This window comes from Daldinia childiae (assembly GCF_008694065.1).
Source record: "Daldinia childiae strain JS-1345 chromosome Unknown Scaffold5, whole genome shotgun sequence".
In the NCBI taxonomy this organism is placed as follows: domain Eukaryota; kingdom Fungi; phylum Ascomycota; class Sordariomycetes; order Xylariales; family Hypoxylaceae; genus Daldinia; species Daldinia childiae.
The window spans coordinates 384,851-406,494 of record NW_022984646.1 but is presented as its reverse complement, the minus strand read 5'-3'; the positions used below and the strand labels follow the sequence as shown (position 1 = coordinate 406,494).

At 45.4% G+C, this 21,644-nt stretch overlaps 7 protein-coding genes across 7 annotated transcripts; 2 read left to right on the top strand and 5 right to left on the bottom strand.

Moving 5' to 3' along the window:
- Positions 1-689: 689 nt before the first annotated feature.
- GL218_05272 (Mannan endo-1,6-alpha-mannosidase DCW1) lies at positions 690-1,870 on the bottom strand (the record flags this gene model as incomplete). Its single annotated transcript, XM_033581923.1, has 3 exons — positions 690-1,253; positions 1,305-1,546; positions 1,600-1,870. The coding sequence occupies 3 exons, from the start codon at positions 1,868-1,870 to the stop codon at positions 690-692; spliced, it is 1,077 nt and encodes a 358-aa protein (XP_033434843.1).
- Positions 1,871-5,265: 3,395 nt separating this feature from the next.
- Positions 5,266-6,375, top strand: GL218_05271 (nacht and ankyrin domain protein; the record flags this gene model as incomplete). Its single annotated transcript, XM_033581922.1, has 1 exon — positions 5,266-6,375. One exon carries the CDS (start codon positions 5,266-5,268, stop codon positions 6,373-6,375), a length of 1,110 nt encoding a protein of 369 aa, XP_033434863.1.
- Positions 6,376-13,172: 6,797 nt separating this feature from the next.
- On the bottom strand, positions 13,173-14,447 carry GL218_05270 (Nucleolar protein 13; the record flags this gene model as incomplete). Its single annotated transcript, XM_033581921.1, has 1 exon — positions 13,173-14,447. The coding sequence occupies one exon, from the start codon at positions 14,445-14,447 to the stop codon at positions 13,173-13,175; it is 1,275 nt and encodes a 424-aa protein (XP_033434862.1).
- Positions 14,448-14,773: 326 nt separating this feature from the next.
- GL218_05269 (uncharacterized protein) lies at positions 14,774-15,722 on the bottom strand (the record flags this gene model as incomplete). The annotated part of the gene is made up of 4 exons (XM_033581920.1): positions 14,774-15,010; positions 15,128-15,507; positions 15,555-15,584; positions 15,647-15,722. 4 exons carry the CDS (start codon positions 15,720-15,722, stop codon positions 14,774-14,776), a joined length of 723 nt encoding a protein of 240 aa, XP_033434475.1.
- Positions 15,723-16,151: 429 nt separating this feature from the next.
- GL218_05268 (uncharacterized protein) lies at positions 16,152-16,719 on the top strand (the record flags this gene model as incomplete). The annotated part of the gene is made up of 2 exons (XM_033581919.1): positions 16,152-16,352; positions 16,474-16,719. The coding sequence occupies 2 exons, from the start codon at positions 16,152-16,154 to the stop codon at positions 16,717-16,719; spliced, it is 447 nt and encodes a 148-aa protein (XP_033434476.1).
- A 502-nt stretch (positions 16,720-17,221) lies between these two features.
- Positions 17,222-17,797, bottom strand: GL218_05267 (Protein UPS2, mitochondrial; the record flags this gene model as incomplete). The annotated part of the gene is made up of 1 exon (XM_033581918.1): positions 17,222-17,797. The coding sequence occupies one exon, from the start codon at positions 17,795-17,797 to the stop codon at positions 17,222-17,224; it is 576 nt and encodes a 191-aa protein (XP_033434467.1).
- A 1,675-nt stretch (positions 17,798-19,472) lies between these two features.
- On the bottom strand, positions 19,473-20,988 carry GL218_05266 (Methionine aminopeptidase 2-1; the record flags this gene model as incomplete). Its single annotated transcript, XM_033581917.1, has 4 exons — positions 19,473-19,529; positions 19,594-19,680; positions 19,733-20,889; positions 20,946-20,988. 4 exons carry the CDS (start codon positions 20,986-20,988, stop codon positions 19,473-19,475), a joined length of 1,344 nt encoding a protein of 447 aa, XP_033434468.1.
- Between the last annotated feature and the right edge of the window lie 656 nt (positions 20,989-21,644).

Here is a 21,644-nt window from a genome sequence, read left to right as displayed (position 1 = left end):
TGTTCGACTAATACTTGAAAAAAATGGTCGCGCGGAGGGGTTCGAATTTCTTATCTTTTCTTATCAGTCCTGAAATGGTCTAGTGGGGGTAAATTATTATCTTTGCGATTATTCGTACTTCGTACTTCGTATCATGCATTTACAAATTGTTTGCATGTGTACCTGGTTGCCAAGCTCCACGTGATCTCAGCTCAACAAGTATCTCGGTACATATTTGATGGTTATAATTCGTTATACAACTACCTAAATCAGTGACATATTTCCCTTTTTTTTTGAAGTCCTCTCTTAAGATCTCGGAACAATCTTATGAATTCAGCTTCATTACCTAAATAAACGTCCATTTCATTCTGGGCATGATTACACATGTCCAAGCTACCCCTGAGACGAGCCTCTTTAGCATTATACCTAAACCACCTTGGCCGAAGGTGATTCATGGCCCAAAATTAAGTAATAAAGTCAAAAACCAATTCCTATCCCACAGGAGAACGCTCAACTAATAACCGCTGCAAACGCCTCATACCCTTGTGGTCGTGCTACGTATCTGTCTTTCCATCCTAGACGCCGCCATATATGCCCTACTTGAATGGGATCCTCAAAGTGCCGCTATGGCCATCTGCCGATCCTCAAAATGATATTAGTGGCGAGCTCGCCTCGTGTTCGTTCGCGATAGCGATAGTAGGTAATGCCCATCATACTCCAATGCTCATCCACCCAAACGTCCCAACCGCAGAAGCTAGAACTAGGGCGGTTAGAATACCAGCACCTGCTCTGTCTCCTGTTGTTATTGGCGCTGGCGAGTGGATAAATGAGTCGCTTCCCGCTCCAGCATTTGGATCACCTTCGCTCGTACCACCGGATTCCATCGTCACTGGCGCTTTAGCCTTCCCAACCAAGAGAGACGATACAGCTCCTAGAACATTCATTGTCTGGCCAGCACCGACACTATTATCGAATATGCCACTTGCCCACCCGAACCCGCAGGTCTTCCCGGCTGGCGGCCCAGTACACTGCTTTACAGCAGCCTGGGCTGAGTCCTTTAAAACCGGTAGGACTTTCTCGGCCGTGAACGGGGCGATCTGTGTCATAGTTGTCATCCATCGGTGTAAGTAACCCTTGAAGCTCAACATATCTGTTGTGCAGGTCATGTGATCTTCGCACGCGATCTCATAGGCAACATTGTTTTTGAAGAAGTCGCGAATCGTTGCATCTAAGAGTCCACTAAGTCGCTGTTCCCATTTTGAGTCTCCACCAGTCTAGAGACATGTTAGTATCGGTATTATGGGGAGATTACGGGTAGTTCGTACGTAGTTGTACATATGCGCCGCCCCTAGTAGGTAGACGGCGTTATTGTATGAGAATTGGGCCTTGTTGATATCGGTACAATTGGTCTCGACGTGGGCGCCATCGTATATCCTGTAGTCGCTGTCCATCAAGCCAACACTCTGAACCCAGTCCCAAGTTTTCTCTGCCCAATCTGCGTATGTTTCGTTATTCAGATAACGTGCCAAGCGGGCGCCAAGATTGAAGAAGCAGCCATTGGCAATGCCTAGATCGGTATTAGTTTTGTATGTATAGAGTTGAAGTATTCGTGTATCTTACTGTTCTTGTAGTCATATCCATTATTCGCGAATGGAATTTGCCATCGCAAACCACCACCACAGGTATCATCATGGCGACTGGGGTCGGCTTGAGTATTAAAAACTGCTTGGGCTAGATATAGCCACTGAGGTTGGTCTGAAGGAGGGTCGGGGAAATTGAGCTCAGCCGCTAGCATGGCAGACATGCCCCAGAATCCCTGATCATCATTGCCAAGCGAGGCGGTAACGTTGGGGGGCATATAGTCTTTATTCGGACCAACCTGCCAAAGCATGGCTTGGGTAACTACGTCGTTGTAAGTGGTGTCGCCAGTGTAATGCCATAATCGATCATTGCTCCCCAAAGGGCACCGCCTTCCCACCAGTAGTATCACCCGCCGGTGGAGGGCCCGGGAGGATGCCGGGTGTTTGTCCGGATTCATTTCCGTGGTAATAAGTCATGACATTTTGAGCGAGAGCCTTAGATGTTGACATAATGTCGTCTGCAGCAGGAGGTATTAGAATAGCAGCTTACGAGATTATACCATTTGAAACACATCACGAAAGGCAAAGTAATAGACATACCATCCGAATCTATCTGGTAAGTTTGCGCGGATACGATATTTCTTTTAATAACAGCGCGACTGGATCGCGTGCGAAATGAAAGGCGACATGATGCTGGTAGTTGGAAGATTTGACATCCGCGAGAAGATAACGAGTGACGGAATTAGAAAAAGAGAAAGACGATGGTCGCGGCTAAGACCGCGTTTTCTTCAATACCAATCTATTGTATCGCACGAGGTTATAGATCAAGGTGACTTTGTAATTGCTACGATGAATACCGTCTTCTTCTCTGTACGAGGACAGATTTGGAGAGATAGTGACTGGAGTTAGAGTTTCGGACAAGAATGGAGATGTAGAGAATGAAATCCGAATTGATTGTCTACAGGTAGCGGGTTTCTTGGTGTAATGTACACATGTGTGTACCTACACCATATGCACCCCCGGGAGGGTGATGTATTCACCGTATAAATACTGTAATCATATTGCGTGTCACAATGTACTTTCCATATCAACTTGGTAACTCAACCAACTGTATATTAGCCCTCACTCCGCATCAAAAGCATGTTTAGCACTGTGGGGTGTAAATTTGTCTGGGGGAGACTCACGAGGTAAGGGCATTGGAGGGTACGTATTTGGCTGATGACGACTTTGGGACCCACAGCCAAGGAATACCCGCATGACCACCCTTGCTAATTCCTCTATTGTTTGCTGCTATGATTCGTCCCTTGGGTTAGAAAGAGTCTAGTGCCCCTGCTTCCAAGAAAATACAAGCTTTTCTATTCAAAATCCTTTCATCGATCGGTAGCCGTCTTGGCAAAACACGACCTAATAGTGTAAATCTAGAATCTAGAAACCCCACGCGAAACTACTGTCTCCATATTCAAGGTAGTAAACTATTTTTTACTATATTCAGCGGGTCCAGAAACATCTAAGGTCATAAATTCGATAGAACTGAAAAATAATCATCTTGGAGGGGAAGCTCATCCAGCCCCTTATTACAATTTCGGTTGACCAACAACAATGTTACGCACACATTGTGACGAACACGGTACAGATCAGCATGATGATCCCTAATTATGAGAGGTTAATATGTACGAATACAATCGGCAAATCGGCATATGTGTGAGACAATAAGGTTAGGACAAAAAACTTCGTTTCCGATAATAACTTTTAAGCGCAACTACTTACAATAGAATTTTTACTATTGAAATCCTTTACCGTCGTCTCTCGAGTGGTACCTACCCGTCCCTTTCGGGGTTTCACTAGGCTTGAGGCTTAATAACGGTCGTTTCAGTACCTTAGAGGCACAGCTCATTCGGTGGCTGGTATGTAAAAGCTTGGGATGCAAGCGCGTAGCCCACGTGCGTACCACATAGCAAAAGTCTATTTTTAGTAAGCACATTAAAGTGTCCATTAATAAAGAGAATCTTTATTAAATCTCTACATAAAGACCACATGAAATCCCTTATGTAAGAGATCAGACTCACTCTATTTTCGTGTATTATAGAGATATAGTTGATAGAAAGTGTCAGAATTGAAGTATTATACGAATCATGTACAATCTCATTGATTAAAAGAACTTTTCTGCAATCCAAAGGGAAGACCCGACTTATTTGTACCTTTCCTTTAATATACATTTCACTACCTTTAGCAAGTCTCTTAACCACGGTTTTCGACATACATGTATTACTTATGAAACATGATTGGGGTGGTTTGGCGAGTGGAAAATGATAAAGACATTTGTTTAACTACGAGTTAGTTATGAAAAGATTTACTTGCTAACGTGTATATTAATTTATTACTATAATATATGTTCCATATGTGGAGCCAGTTCAACTCAAGGTACTTAAGAGAACAAAGATTTCATATATATGGTGTGGATATTTAAGTGTTAAATACTACGTTAATTCAAGGTGCTCGGAGAAAATTTGAAAAATAGCTTAACAACTGTATTTATGGCGCCTCGTCTTATCACACTGTATAGGACACTTTTTTTAGAGCCAAATAGTGGCCCGCCCAATAGACTTATAGCAGTTCCATCTTTCTAAACCTCGAATAATACAGTGCATCTACTTCATTCACACATTGTTCCAATTGAGATATGCGAAGAATTTGACATAGATCTTTATATAATGTGATGTAAGGAGAAGATAGCTAAGAAACTAATAAGATAATAGCTACTTATTCTTATACATCTTAAATATGAACTATTTAAGCGCATGTAGGGAACAATATCCAAGGCATGGAAGGATAGCTGCAATGCTACTTGGGGGCCAGAAAAGTTCATGATAGTCAGCCTAGAACCAACCTGTTGGAACTCCAATCAAACAATATATGCAACTATTTAAGAGTTTCACATTCTAGTATTTCAAGTTCAAATCACACATACTCATGCGGTAACTGTTAGAAAGATTCAATAGAAATAATGGCTTGGTTATTTTAAGACTACGAGGTTATATAGGTAGTTAGGCGGTTATGTAAGTCTTATAACCCCGTGTATTATAGGTAGGTAGTCATGTTTATCAAACCCGAAGGATCCTTGGCGCAGGAAGCACAATTCTACTAGTCGAAAAATCCAACCTACGGATTTCAGCTGAATGCCTGAAATATGTGATCGCACTACTTGCTTGCGCATTGGGATCTAGCTTCGGTAGGGTTGCATAGGCCCCCAACTGTCGTATAAGTCTGACCCCCTCAGTAAACATAAAAGCATCAGCCCACGCCTCTTGAAGCTATCCTCACGTTTCCTGGTATCTGATGTTTCTTATCATCACGCCTAATTTTTGCCATAAACCTAGACATAATCCTACCTTCCCATCTTCTAACTTGGTTTGTTTGAATTTCGGTTGCTGTATGGCGCTCATCTATACGAATTTGATTAACTACTACGGCAGGCTACCTCTTAGTTGAATTGTAGCCCAATACACCAATCTTTATTAAATAGTGAAGATCTTGGGACCCTGTACTGATATCTTCGGCCACAGACCAGACCAGTCTAATCATGGAGGTCGTAGGTTCAGTCGCGTCCATCGCGCAGTTAATAGAGATTACAGCCAAAGTCTTCCACTACTGCGTCACAGTAATTGGCGCTTCAAAAATGATTGACGAGCTTGGTCGCACATCAAGTATGATGTTACAGCTGCTTTACGAGGTGAAGCGGCAGGTCGATGCAGATGCTTCCACGGCACGTAGCCGCCCCCTAGGACCCGATGACCTTATTCGAGAGTTACAAGATTGCATGATCGACTTATCACGGCAGTTTGAGAAAATGAGCTCCAAGGGTTTCATGCAAAAAATACGATTCGCTCATATGGAAAAGGATATACAGAAGACGGTTGAGAAGGCGTCTCGTATGAATGGCTTTCTTAACTCTTGGCTTACGCTGGACATCAAGCAGACGACCAAGGCAATTGATGATGGTGTCAAAGCACTCAATAACCATGCGGAAGAGGAGATGATTAATGGTAAAATTGATCGCATCGTAGAGCACTATGCTCCTGTTAGCTTCTCCGAGAAGCATGGAAACGTCGTTCAGCAGAGGCAGGACGGGACTGGCCAATGGTTTCTCGAGTCAGTAGAGTTCCAGGACTGGATGCAATCTGTCGGGGGGGCCATGTGGTGTTCAGGGGCACCGGGAGCCGGAAAGACAGTTATTGCCTCAACAGCCATAGAATATCTCCGGGACAGGGTGCGGGAGAGTGGGGATGGCCGTCTTGCATTTCTCTACTGCGACTATCGTCAACGCCAAGATCAGAAAGCGTCGATGATGCTTGGTAACATTTGGGCACAGCTTTTCCGACAGCGAGGTCCCTCCGCCACAGAGGTCGAGCAACTATTTGGAGAAATAGTAGCCCGCTTCGACTTTAAGCCATCTAGGACTCAGATAATAAACATGATCCGAGACGAATTAACAAATGGTACACCAGGGCAGATATACATAGTCGTTGATGCCCTTGACGAATGCGCAGACGAGAACGAACGAAATGGCTTCATTGATAGTCTGCGCAGCTTGCAACCGTTGGTTAACATATTAGTTACTTCCAGGACCACACATTTTGACAACGCAGGATTCACTGATGTACGGGCCTTTCGCTTTATACCCACCAACGAAGATATGAGTACTTATATAAACGCACGAATACGAGAATCGAAGAAAATGTCTGGTTATATACAACGGAAACCGGAGCTAGAGGGGGATATTCGACGCCTGGTTATCGAGAGGGCGAATGGAATGTAGGTTATAATCTAATACTTTCCATCATCCCTCACTCGATGATCAAATACTGACTACACGGTGTAGGTTTCTCCTATGTAGAATGCATTTAGATTCTTTGAGTAGAGCGATCACTCTTAAAGACCTGAAAAGGGAGTTGGCCCGCATCCCAGAAGGTGAAAACGTCATCAAGGATACGTACGACCAAGCCATGGAACGAATCCAAGATCAAGGCGTAAATATAGAGAAATTTGCTCTGAAAGTTATTCAATGGGTCTGTTTCGCAAGACGTCCGCTTAGACTGGCAGAGCTCCTGTGCGCCTTGTCTATTACCCCGGATGATACAGAACTCGACGAAGATGCAATTAGCGAAGAGAGTGATATCACTAACTATTGTGCTGGCCTCGTAGTTGTGGAAGGCGAAAGTAAAACCGTAAGATTCGTTCATTACACCACGCAGGAGTACTTCAACTCGCTGAAGGATGCACATAACTTTGCCCATAGCCACGGGGAGATAGCTTTGACTTGTATCTCTTTCCTTGGACTTAATGATCTGACACTTTCAATGAACGGTCCCTTGGCCCAAATCTGGTCCATAGGAGATGAAGCGCCATTCTTTGCATACGCGGCCATGCATTTTGGATACCACTATATCCAGGAGTCAAATCTCTCGGACCCGGAAGAGTCCGACTACTTAGAGGATATCACCGAGTTGTTACTGAGCTTTCTTAAACGTCCGGAACATGTTGAACGAGCAACCATGTCGATACTCAAGAATATAGGAGGTAGAATCTCCGTAATTTTCAACGATCCTAATCTTGGGGATGAAATGCCTGTTAAAGGTACGACGATGGATTTGGCGGCATTCTTCAACGTGATTAGGAAAGAATCTGATAGCCATCTGTTTGGAGTAACAATCGAATGGCTGTTAAAGAACACGTCCGGAGCAGCGGATGACGATAGAACACGTTTTGGAAACTCACTCCATTGGGCATGCCTTAACAATTCAGTCGAATCGATAAAGGTACTTTTAGAAAGCCCAGATATCGAACTAGATGCGAACGCATCTGCTGGGCATGGCGTCGGTTGGCCAACACAAATGGTTTCCGTCGCGTACGCTTCTCTCGGCACTCTTCAAGCCCTCTTAGATCACGGAATCGATATTTATAAAAGGTCTGCACAAGAATGGCACACGACACTATTAGAGGAAGCCATATGGTGGGCCCATGCTGTGAAGGGATCTGATAAAACGATACTGATAGAGGCGATAATGCAGAAAGATCCGCATGGTAGACTGTTACTCTCACGAGATGTTTACTTCAGCACGGCACTCATAGAAGCAGTGCGTATGGCAGACTTTAGCGTGTTTGAATGCATCATGGAGCATCATAACAAGATTCAAGAAGTTGGTAGAAGGAATGAAGCAATCATCACTGGCGACTTCCATAGGAGAACAGTGTTACATTTTGCTGTATCAGATTCCTCTCTGGCGTTCAAAAGTTCTGATGGAGGTGCGAACTCAGGCATTCTCCGAATACTCGAGACACTTTTGGAAGTCCATACGCCGGCCTCCTCCTAAAATGGCGCGATACAAAAGGAGATACACCGTTCGAGGCAGCTATCCGACGGAATAATATCCAAGCTGTCGATACTATCCTCCAGAAGCACGATGAGCACAAATTCCCTGATTTCTATCCATCTCAACTAATATCGGGTCTGTACCTTGCTGCTCGAGTCTCAAGTTCCTCTGTGATCGACCTGTTGCTAAGTAAAATGGACGATAGCCTTCTCCAAAATCCCGGTGCTGATAGCGTATTGCATTATGCTGCTGGTGGGAGTAGACCTGAAAACACAGAGTTCCTGCTGCAAAGACTCAAACATCTGTATCTCTATGGCTCTCCGGGGTCTGGGGGAAACCGACCTGTTCACTATGCGGCAGCAAGCGGCAATATCGACGCCGTGGTAGCTCTGTCAAGACAGAAAGGATTCAACATCGATTGTCAAAATGACCAAGGCCAAACCGCATTACACCTAGCCGCACACGGAAACTTAATTGATATATGTTCAAGTCTCTTGAAGGCCAACGCGAGTATCAACGTCAAAGACCTCAAAGGCTCTACCCCGCTCGACATTGCTATTAAGAACCGCTTTGCAGAAGCTGTACGTATTATGGCCCAACGTCCAATAACAGAGATTAGCGGCCTCGACGATGAAGATATTGCTTGGATACGGCAGCAGCCTTGGGGAAGTGCTTTAATACACGAGCCTGCTGGCTCCTCCAACTTAGTAGGAGACCCCGAGACGTGGCCGAAAGAAGAGGAAGACATCATAACGGCAGCGTTGTGTCTACAAAGGAAGCTTAGGCGACAAATAGGGGCATCTGAATACACCCACGTCTCAGCTTATCTCATATCCCGCATTCTTGATTTAGCAGAGTACTGGGTCAAGTCTACTAGCATCCGAGTTAGTATCGAAAGGGGCGGGGAGGTAAGGAGATGGGGCGACCCCTTAACACCATACATCACCAGCAAAGCCATCAACAGCCTGTCATCCCGACCTGTTCGACGCATCGTATTCGAAATCACAAGCCACGACCAAGGATACTGTTCCGACCCAAGTAGAGGGGAGAGCTGGACCTGGTTTACAGCCGACGTCCACCGGCGCGGGAACACATTTTCGCAAGACTTAGCCAGCCCGCAGGACCAAGGTACTACGAATAGGGAGATCTACCTCGCGCACAACCGCGGCGCGAATATACAGTGGCATACACATACGCTATCGTGGAACCTTGGAGATCTCACGGAGGCAGATGCCGAGCGTGGCTCTTGGATCAAGGCCCTAACGTCGGGGGATCGAGTCCTCGTCTTACCACACGCTCGGTACCCAGGTTGGGAGAATTGGGTCCGCCGCGTGAGGATCGATGTTTACACTACGTGTTTAAGGAGTAGTGGCAAAGGATGGTTAGAATAGGATAATAGGAGAGCCTAGATTCCTAGAAATCTTTAGTACAGCGTCGTGCCATAGATTTGAGCTGTCCTGCGGATTTAAAGGGGTTAGATGCATACGGAAGTGAAAAGGGGCTCTTAAATATTGTATATTATTACCAGCCAACATATTAAAGGCGTGTAAGATGAAGATTTACGAGATATTGTGAGGGAGAGCACTCATATGCCCTCGTACCTAGACACAACACTTGGGCAGATTGGGGATGGGATAGATTAAGATATAATATAGCATATATGGAAGTTAGGTAGGTAGCCTCATAAATGACGTATATAATTACCTGTACAACTACCTTAGGAGGTATGTACCTACCTGATATACTTCATGTACACGCGTCTACGGAAGTGAATCCATTAGGTCCGGTACATAAAACAGCTCTAGGGATTCCTAGTCATGTAACACAACATATATGATGTAAGCCAATCGATAGCCTTTTTAGGTATAATCAACACTCTTTCCTCGAGGTTGCCAGTTATTCGTTGAAACGTCTTATCTTTTTACTAGCTTATGTATCTTAAATTAAGAATATGTCTTATATCCGCACTCCTACACGGGTCCTACCCCTGGAGGAAAGAGGCATACATGGTAGGACGTACATACCTATCTGTCTCGAAAAGAACAATTTGTACCTCCCTCACGGTACCCGGCATAAGCGAGCGTCGTACACTCACCGCAATCTCATCTATAATTTCGAGACGTTCAACCCTAAATCATTTCGTTTGGTTTCTCCTTAAATTTCTCGATAACATCGTACATTAATAACACATTCAACCATTCCAACACTGAGAGGATAGGTCATCAAATAAAACCATCAAGATGGCCTTTGCCTACAATCATTTGAAGCTGCTCAATGCCGCTATTGACACTACGCCTCTCATTGATAACCACGCTCATCCACTACTCACCACCCAAAACATAAACAAACACTCTTTACTATCCATTGCCACCGAAGCAAACGGGACCGCTCTCCAAGATTCTAAAAAAGCCTCGCTCATCTTCGGCCGTGAAACACCTATCGAGTGTTCTTGGCTGCGAGCAGACATGGGAAGCTGTAGAAGCTGCTGTTGAGCGGAAACGACTCGAATCGCGCGATGCTTGGATCAAGCGCTGCCTCGACGGCATCGAGACTATTCTGATCGATGACGGACTAGATGTGCAGGGGCAAGCCGAGACCTATTCGTGGCATGGCCAATTTACCAACAGTGGATGCAAGCGCATCGTTAGGATTGAGACTATAGCAGCGGATATCATAGCCAAGTACTTCATCGAGCACGATGAGAATTCTTCTGCTATGAACGGCGATATAGCAGAATTCGAACGCCTAATGATAAATGAAATTACGCAGCTTGCTAAGGATCCCGATGTTGTCGCTTTCAAGTCCATCGTCTGCTATCGAACTGGACTGGACCTTTTTCCCTTAAAGGTATAGAAACGTCACATGCGGAACACGCTCTTGGGGACATTATATGTGCGGGAGTGATGTCTGGGAAACCCATTTCTGGGTTCTCACTGAGGAAGAGAATAGTGGATTCGTCCCTGAACGGCCTGATCGTTCATGTTGCCGCTGGCATCGCTCGGGACTATGGGAAGCCAATCCAATTCCACACAGGTCTCGGCGATAACGACATTACACTAACCAAGTCATCACCGTCTCATTTACAAGCTTTCATCAAAGAGTATCCTACACTCCAGATCGTACTTCTCCACGCAGGATATCCTTGGACAAAAGAGACGGCGTACCTAGCAGCTATGTATCCGAACGTCTATGCTGATATTGGCGAGGTGTTCCCCTGTATCAGCCGTGAGGGCCAGGAAAGCGTCCTGAAAGAAATGCTGGAAGTATGTCCGTGGTCTAAAATCCTCTGCAGCACGGACGGGCACGGGTTCCCGGAAATGTACTTGATCGCGACGACTCAGCTCCGCTCAGTTCTAAAGACGGTAAGTATCTTTGTGAATTATCTCTACTACCTTACTGACGCGGTTCAGGTACTAGGAGACTTAGTCCAGACTCGACAACTTGATGAAAAACAAGCTGTACAGATCGTTCAAGACATCTTGTTTTTCAATTCCAAGCAGCTCTACAGACTTGAGACGGAATCTACTCTCCTTACTCCTGCGCAGTTAACAACCGTCTCAACTGCCAATACCAACTGGAATAACCAGACAATTATCCGCAAGCTTCAGAGCATGAATGCCAAACATTTACGCATCTGCTGGCACGACTACACCTCCAGCAATAAATGCCGACTTATCCCAATCAAACAAGTGTTCAAGACGCTGTCTAGTGATAAACCACTGACCCTGTCCCTCCCCAAAGCCTGTTTTGGAATGACGCAGATTGATGTGTTGATTCCCCAAGCATCAGCGACCGGCATGTACACAGCCCATCCAGACTGGTCGAGTCTGAAGTCCGGCCCTGTCGATGGTCATGTCAGCTGCTACGCAGACTTCACGGAACTAGATGGCTCGGAGACGGTATTGTGCCCGAGAACTATTTGCGTAATGTGGTCAAGGATGCGGCAAATCAAGGATTAAACTTCCTCCTCGGTTTCGAGGTCGAGTTCCTCGTCATGGACGTATTAATCCAGATGAAGTTTTATTGGAAAAATTCAGAACATTACAAAATGATGGCCACAGTTGGTCGGTAGCGAGAGCATTCGCTGATTGGGGTCGTGAGGGTAGTTTTGCCACAGCTATTGACGAGATCCTGGATAATCTGGATGTGGCAGGTATCGAAATCGACCAATTCCATCCCGAGAACGCACCAGGCCAATTTGAGCTTGTATTGTCACCATTGCCACCGCTAGAAGCCTGCGACAGCATGCTCCATGCGCGCCAGATCCTCGAATCTGTCTCGGCGCGCCACGGGTTCCGAGTGACACTTCACCCTAAGCCGTTCCGTACAAAATGTGGATCAGCCTCGCACATGCACATGTCCATCTCCTCTCCCGGAGGTGATCAGCCGAAGGTTTATGAGCCATTCTACGCTGGCATCCTGGAACATTTCCGTGCTATTATCGCATTTACGAACAGCAACTTGACAAGCTACGAGCGTATGGTAGATAGTGCTTGGGCCGGTGGTCGATGGATTACTTGGGGCACGCAAAACAAGGAGTTGCCGCTTCGTAAGGTCGAGGGCAGCCACTGGGAAATTAAGGTCCTCGATGGCTTAGCAAACCCGTACTTCGCTGTTGCGGCGCTTCTGACTGCAGGTATGGATGGTGTCCGCAGAAAGGCACCGCTAATTTGGAAGGATTGCGCGGGGGATCCCGCCCACTTTACCATGGAAGAAAGGGTTAACTTGGGTATTGAGAAGATGTTTCCAGCAGACTTGCGGGAAGCTCTACAGGCGCTCAATTCAGACGATAGTCTCGGCCTTAATCCTGAGTTTATACAGCGGTATATCCATATTAAGGAGGCTGAGCTGGCACTGCTCGAGCCTATGACGGCTGAGAGGCGGCGCGAGTGGATTATGGAGAGATATTGAGAGTAAAAGAATAAAAAATGAAATAATAGAATCTGATAGAGTGGGGTATTAGGTTATCGGTCAATGAGGTATGTATAGATCATATGCTGATCCTATGGTCTTAGATATCTCGATTACAAAAGGTCATATTAGCTAGATGGAAGACAAAAGTGCGTTTTAGAAATCGTAATAATACAAAAAGAAAAGGCGATAACTCCTCATTTCGGGACTTAGGTACATGCAGTAATGAAATAATATGGCCCGAGTACTACCATCACATAGAAGACTTAAGCCACTCCCGGCCTTTTACGGATCCATACATAAGACAAAATATCTATTAACTCCAAACAATCTAATCAAACGTGATCTTCTTACCCTGGGGCTTAACAACAGCACCAGTAAGATACGTCGCCACGCCCGCATCTCCATACTTGGGCTTCGCAGGCTTCTCGCTCTTCCCATCCGCATTCACATCCCCATCCGTCCTCCGCGCCGGCCTAGGCTCTCTTCTCTCACCCAGCGGCCTCTCCCTCCCCCATTCCTTCTTGCCCGCCCCTTGAGGATCCCTATCCTTACCAAACCTCTTCTTATACCTCGCCTGGTCATCCTCCGCCAACTCAATCTTCAGCTCGCGTCCCCGAAGGCGATTAACCCACCACTTGCGCATCTTGAATTTCTTCTCCTCTCGCGCCACTCCGTCTCCGTCTCCGTCTCCGTCCGCTTTTTCATCCGCATCACGGAAATCTTCCTCCGTCTCGATTTCTTCTTTGATCTTGATGAACCCCTTTACCGCCCACCCTGCTGCTTCTGGCTCTTTGAACTTGACCCATCCGAACCCCTTGCACTTCCCGCTGTCCTCGAATGTTGCCACCTTGACCCATTCGATGTCGCCGCACTTGTCGAAGTGCGCGCGTAGGTCGTCGTCGGTGGTTTGGAAGGAGAGGTTGCCGACGTAGATTTTGCGGCTGGTGGGGGCCTTTTCTACTGTCTGGTTGCTATTTGTTGTAGCGCCGGTGGCGGCGGCAGTTCCATTCTCAGCTTCCTTTTTGGGTCGTCCCTCGTACGAATTGGAGTTTTTGATCAAGACTTTTCGACCGCTTAGTTCTGTCTCTGTAAGCGCCATGGCGGCAACAGATGCGGTTTCCACGTTGAAGTCCACGTATGCGAAACCCTTGTTTTGAGTCTTTGGCGTATCTTCAGCATTGCCGTATCTCCTATCCCCATTGTATTTACTCGTAGGCATGTTGACTCTTGTAATATTCTCTTCTTTTATCACGCCGCCTGAGCTTTCCACCAGCCATTTGAACAATTCCACTCTCGTCACGGTAAAAGGCAAGTTTCCTATCCATATGCCGTATTCAGAGCGTTGAGATTTCTTATCTCCCTTCCCGCCTTTAGATGCGCCCTTGGGTATAGATAACCCATCATCTGATTCAGCTTCGTCGTCGCTCTTGGGCTTTTCGGGAAGTGGTTTGCCTTTCTTGAGAAGTCGTTTCGCTTTTTTGGATGGCGGCTCTGGTAGCGTCAAGTCTACCTCAATCTCGTCGATTTGCGACTTGCGCTTCCTAGAATCATTGGTCTCTGGCGAAGCATGTTGCTCGGCCTCGGTCATAACTTCGGTCGCCATTGTAGTTCTGAGGCTTCCGAATTGGGTTTATTTCTGTAGTATGTTGGAGAGGCACACCGGTATTCGCCTTCATTCGACGTTGAAAAGTTGTAGGATGTAACTTTTACGAAATTTTTATGGATCTGATAAGATAAGGTTTGTGCTAGGTTAGTCGCATATATCATCTAGTCAGATAGGGGTGGTATATGCAAATAACCGATCTACCCCTGAACTACGCTTCATTCTGTCAAGAAACACCACTTTTCAAGCTGCTTTCATCGAATATGTGCAAGTCTTAAGATTTATATCTAACTCATATATATATCATATGTCGCCTGATATACTGCTCATTTATGAACCCACTTGTCATCCTCCTTACTCTTTATAATCTCATGCACATCAACCCTCTCCTTTACAATCTGCGCCCCATTCACAAGGTCATTCTCATCAGCACGTTTCCCAGCTTCCTCCTCGTCCTTCGCAATCCCGGCCTGGACATGTCTCTTCACCAGCCTCCTCCTTGCCGTTTCAAAGTCTACATCCACAAACCACCTCTCATCCATCAGCTGCGCAGCCTCGCGCCACTAGAGCAGTACGGATTAGCAATTACCTTTCCGAGATGTGAGTACCAGAATATGCTGAAAGTAACTCTTCACCCCTGAGACAAATGGATAAGAGATTTCTCGAAGTAAAACACATACTGGCTCCTTATCCAAACACACATAATTCCCCTCAAAAACCACAATCCTATGCGCCGGCAAAATCGCAATATCATCCGGTTTCGGATCCTTAACCGCATGGTCAAAACTCGGCGCATATACCGGTTGCAAAGGCGGCGGCGGCACAGTACGCAGCGCCTTGACCAGGGTCAGGAACGCGGGCCCGTCAAACGTGAACTCGGCGCCGCGCCGCGCGTGGGCAAGAGCCGGGTCCGGCATAGCGGATAGTTGCGCACGTGTCAGATGGTACCCGTCCATGGGCACGAAGACAGCGGGCGGTACAGCCTCGGGGACTTCTGGGTGCAGGCTTGCGTGCCGGGCGTTGAGGGCTGTGGTGACGATTTGGGAGAGGGTTGTTTTGCCTGGGGTTGGTTAGTGTGTATTCTGTAGTATAGGAAGGGTGACTTACCTGAGCCAGGAATGCCAGCTATCGCGATTACTTAAGGAATAATAGGTTAGATTTATAGATAGTATATCAACGTCATATTTTATGCGACTTACAGAGTCGACGGTCTGCCGGGAGCTGCTGGAATTTCTCCCACGCTTTGTCCACGAGGCGAGCTACCTGATCCTCCATTTCTCTCCAGTACCTAAGCTTTAACTAAATATAATGACCAGCAAAAAAAGAATAAAAAATAACGCTTGAATTCAAATCAAACGAAGCAGTTTAAGCAAGTATTATAGATCTTTGTAATACATAGAGATATGCTGTGTCAACGAAGCACCAGATCTCGCATTTGGAGATGTCAAGTTCCCAGTCCAAGTCAATTCTTATAACCCCATTGGCTCATCCCCCCTCACCCGGGGCGCGGAAGCTTTTATGCCCCACTAGCGGAAGAAGTAGACGCGCGCTGATGTCAAAGCCGAAGCAAACTTCGTCCAATATCTCGTTACACTAAAGAGATTTCCTCCGTCAAGGCAACGAACCCCGGTTCCAAAATCGGGCTCTTCATCCCCGTTTTAAGAAATTGTAGCATTGAGAATTTCGTAGCTAAATCATCCCGCAATGGATCCGGATCTCGATTCCGGCCTCTTCGGTATCCAACTCTCCGATTCCGAGGACGGAAGCAATGACTCAGAACCCGCTGAAGGAACTCGGCCGCCGAAGAAAGGAGAATCAAGCACGCCTGTAGACCGGACAGCCCAGTCGGAGGAGGAGTTTCAGGCTGTGCGGAGGGAATACCGAGTTAAAGTCGAAAACGGAGAAGTACGTATAACACTTCAACATCTACTCATGTGCACATTATTCATTACATATAGAAATATTGTAAAAAAGAAGAATATAGAAATAATAAAAGCCCAAGTCCAATAAGTTAACATATTCCCAGATATGGAAAACCATCCAACTACCCCTAGGACCAGGCCGGATCCCCAAGCCCGAGGCTCAAGCCCTACTACACGCAGTTGAGAGCTACTACTTCTTCCGGCGGTACTCCGAGGGCGCAAAATTTGCGCGAACTATTCTAGGTAGGAATGGGAGTGAAGGTATTGACGAAGAGGGACCATCTGGACTTGACGAGGACACTAAGAAGCTATTGCGATATTACGAAAAGAAATGTAATGAGAAAGTGTAACTATGGATGAAGAAGGGACTAAAAGGCTGATACCCCGCTACATAAAAGTTTAACTATACAAAATATACTGAAGTTCACAAGTTGATAGTACAACTAAAAAAAAAATCAAAATAAATGGGAGAAGAGTATTATTATCTTTATCCCTTGCTCTAAGCAGAGTATTCTATATATATCTAAGTCTAACATCTGTTCTCCCGTTCGTTCGGTCGTCGCGGCGAGGCAAATTGCCTACAGCCTATACCAGAACATAGACGATCTAAATAGCCCCTTTTTCTATGCAACACAGTTTGGTTGTTGGGTATGCCGGAACGCCGTGCTTTTTCGAAAACCAAAAATTCAAGTCAAGTTCACCACCCCTAATTTTTCTTTCTCTTCAATACTCCGGAAATGCTCATGTTGTGATATGGTATGTCGTTGTCTATCCCACTCGTCGGGTGACTTATGGTGGACGTCGTGGTCGTGATTTGATGGAATGAAATGGTAGGTACCCATATTCCTAGACCTACGCCATCATCTTGCCTTCAACTTGTAGCCTCTCCTTTTCCCGCTCCTCAGCGAAGACACGTCGGCTCATGGCAAGGACGCACTCGAAACCCTCTTTACCCTTTGTCGCGTTTTCTCGAAATCGGGTAACTAGGCTGTCTTCGATACTAGTCTTGATCCTCTGCCAACCACCGCACAGGGCCGTTATTCGGGCGTCCTGCTCAAATTGTGTCCTATGGGCATCTAGCGGGCGATAAACCACCGTCTCTTGAACGTTGACCATATTTGCCCAAGTGATGTTCTGCGATACCATAGTGACAGTCTTTGCGGCGGGGTCAACATAGGATGTCTCGAATACCTGACTCGTCTCCATGCAGCCGATGATCGATTTCAGCCATTCCGGTGCTGATTGCTTACAGGTAATAAGACGCTCTGTTCGTAATATGCCGGTGGCTGGATCGACTTCTCGGGCGAGTGTATCGACGGCTATGACATGAGTTGACTTGTCGTTCCAAGGGCAGTATTTCCGCCAGTTGGCGGTAGATACTTCTTCCCAGGAGTAGTTGAAGGTGTGGGTGTTGGAAAAGACCTTCATTTCTGACGGACGATCCCAATACGAGCCGGATTGATGGTTAGGGGGATAAAAGAACCCTTCCTCAAGGAAAAGACTTGTCGATACGGATGTAAATGTTTTTTTAAAGTCCGTCCGGACGTTCAACCGTTGAGTTTTAACAGAAGAAGTATGCGATGTCGGTCGGAGAGTGCGGACCGAGATAACAAATTCCGTAGGATCGCAGCGGTTTCAAAAAAGCACCGAATAAAATGTCTCGCGTGCTAATAAGGTACTGTGACGAAACAGATACAAACAATTTAAAAATCGCTCGTGACACGATAAATGATGGTGATATGGCAGAATGGCCAAACTCTTAGAAATTTTTTGAATGAATGCTAAGGGTGTCGAGGGATTTTGTTTTAAGTTAAGTATTTTTAAGTTGTTCAGTACATGTAAGATGCGAATAAAATGATAGGAAATGCAGAGGCTTTTGAGAAAATTTCAATCCAAAGGTCCCGACTGCCCGATCGGCATTGGCGACAAGGAATCTTATCGCGGATTCCTTTTTTGCCTTCCCGGCAATGTTCGGTATGTCCCCTTATAACCTCTCAGGATGTTCAATGTTATTTAGTGGAGATGTTGCTTGAAACAGTTAAATAAGTATTATGCTACTTTATTTATATGGTGAAATACAACCCCGTTAGAAGATTCTAGCTTAATCTTTGCCTGAATAGGTAATTTTGGATGAAAAAGTCTTCCCAAAAAATACGAGACATGTATTTTACCATATTATTTCGAGTGTTCCGATACTTCCTTTTTTTAAGTAACATCTCCACCAAATAACATTGAACATCCTAGTGTATTGTATATTCCCTTACACAATTCTTCTCGCTAGAACATCCTAATTAGGATTAGCTTTGCCAGGTCAGATAATAGTTCGGAGACGGCGTCAAAGCTTTTAACAAATTTCAAAATTTTAATTGGCTGATAAGTTCCTTAATGGATCCAAAGTGGATTATAAGCTTAGGCCAAGTGCCCAAAAACCTGGAGCAGGTGCGGAGTCAGCGAAGCATCCAGACTTTGTTAATGCTTCGTCAATTTTTGCATATGACAGAGACGATCTGCTGGGGCTGGATCCACGACCTCTTACCCCCTTACACATCAGTCTCCTATGATGATTTCTATGACTTCAACCCTAACCCAGACCCCTAATGATCATCTATTTAATCCATCAGTGATATCACTTGTTCTTAACCTGGAAAGTTAGTGATGTCTTTAATACTTATCAGGTAATTTACAGTCGGTTAAGCCCTAATAACTATTAGGGCTATCGGTTTATCGATAGGATCGCCTTCAAAATACCTACTATATATTTTTTGGTGATAGGGTCCAACGTCATTGTCTCCACCGCCACTTACAGGTAGGTACCTAGTCCATGTAAAGTAAAATCTCAATTACCCGATACAGGAACTCGGGGTGAGGTGAGCTTCAAGTTGATATCTGTGACTTCGACCTCAACTTACATTGTTCACTCTGTAAAGAATCACTTGGCTCTTTTACAAGTCATATATATCCTTCAGACAAGGAACAATAGCTCAAAGGTCAGAAATTTATTCATATTGGAATAGTGGCATAATGGCACTAGCCTGTCAAAGAACAAGTCGCCATTGTAATACAGGTTACTAACCCGTTGTTGCCATCCACCTCATAATCCCATCTAGTAATCGTCTCCACGACTAATGACCTCCTTTACGGTAGGTCGGAGCAAGATAGTCTGTAACCTCAAATCAGTACGACTAACATCTACGTCATAATTATAATAATAATAAAAAACTCACGTGCTCGAATTGGGCTGTATATGACCCTTTCTTATCCAGTAGAGGAGGGTAGTCCTCTACAATACCAGATTGGACGAGATTGTTAAGCTGATTCGAGGTCAACATTATTCAAATATGTATAGATTATTAGAGCGCTTACCCCCAGCAAGTATTTCTCCTGGCCAAGTCTGTCTAGGTATCTTCGTGCAAATGGAATAGTACCAAAGTTCTTCTTGATAACATTTAGAAGAGACTTGGCCGAGGATAAACGTAGGTCGACCTTAGGGGCATCGCTACGTAGAGCATAGTGGGAGACCTCTCCCTCATCGTGGACATAACCGTTTCCGGTACTACCGAAGGTCTCGATAGCGAAGACGTCGCCTTCTTCCATCTTCGTGTTGTCTTTCGTTTTAACAATGGGAACACTCTTGGTCCCGTGGATGCTATACGGCAAGATAGTATGACCAGTGAGGTTACGGATCGATTTAATCGGGTATGTAGTGCCGTTGATCTCGCATTCGTAGCTCTCCATGGCCTCTTGGATGTATCCACCAAGTTCACCAAGACGGACGTCAATACCCGCCTCCTTAATACCTGTATTGGTCGCATCCTTTACGGCTGCCAACAGGTTGTCATACATTGGGTCAAACGACATTGTAAAAGCGCTGTCGACGATCTTCCCGTTAACATGGACTCCAATGTCTACTTTCATGACATTACTTTGCTGCAGAACAGTCTTGTTCCCAGCATTGGGGGTGAAGTGAGCAGCAATATGATCCAAGTTCAAGCCCGTCGGGAAACCAACTCCGGCAACCTTAGCGTCACCTTCTGATAGCCCATCGTGGCCAACTAAGCGCCTAATGCTGTCCTCAATCCCCTCGGCGATCTCGGTCAAGGTTTGGCCAGGCTTGATGTTCTTCTGAGCCCACTGGCGAACTTGACGGTGGGTTTCGGCAGCATGACGATAGTCGACCAGGAAGTCGGTGTTCATGTTGTCCAAGTGCCTTTTCTCTTCGTTGGTAGTACGATAGAGGTTCTCATCTTTATATTCGACCTCTTCACCCTTAGGATAGGTGTTGTTCGGGAACAATTGGGACATCAAGACGCTCGGGGGGTCTGTCTGGGCGGTAGGAGCCTTCTTCTTCTTCTTTGGCTTCTTCTTTTTATTCTTCTTCTTCTTAGCGGCTTCGGGCGCAGGTTCGGCGGTTTGATCATCGGCGTCATCTTCGGAATCTTCACCAGAATGCTCTGCAGCATCGCCGTCCTTGGTCCCGTTGGATCCCGCGGCAGCCTTCCCGTTGGTGGCTCCCTCGCTCACTACTTAACGTTAGAGGATTATTTTTAAGCTATGATATTATTAGTTTAATACTAACCACTGAGCTTTTGGAGCTCATCCGATGGTGCTTTAGCAGCCATTTTGCGACGAGTTATGGCAAGGCTTTTCGGTTGTTTAAGTTAAGAAATCTAGATAAGATTTGAAGCTCGGAACTTTTGAACCCCACCAACTTTTTCTCGGTCTTAAGCATTACGCCAAAAACCCCGCTACTAGCTTGGCCTGCTCCCAATTCTAATATGATTTTAACCAGACTTTTAGTTAGACCATAACTAGATGTACATAAGGAACGCAATACATAGATCGAGGACTCATAAGTGGTTTTCAAATCGCATAATTTATTGGCCATTCAATTATATCCATGATTCAAACTCAACGGGTAAATATACTTAAAAACATCGTGTCAATTGCTTGTGATAATAATGGAATTGACAATTAATTCACCATTTGATAAAACACGTAGTTACTGAATGAAGCCTCATATCAATAATGATATCAAATGAAATAGCATACATTTAAAAAAAATTCGGGTTAATAAAAGAAATCCAAACACTACTTATCTGGAATTTGTGTAAACCATGCATATATAAAGTCAAGAAACATCCTTGTAAGAGTTAAATACTCAAATGAGAATGCGTATACATCATAATTATCAATAACAATAGCCATAAGGTTATTATACCAAGTAGACATTATTTAGGTGGACTAGGTAGCTAACTTGATATGTATTTAAGTTGTT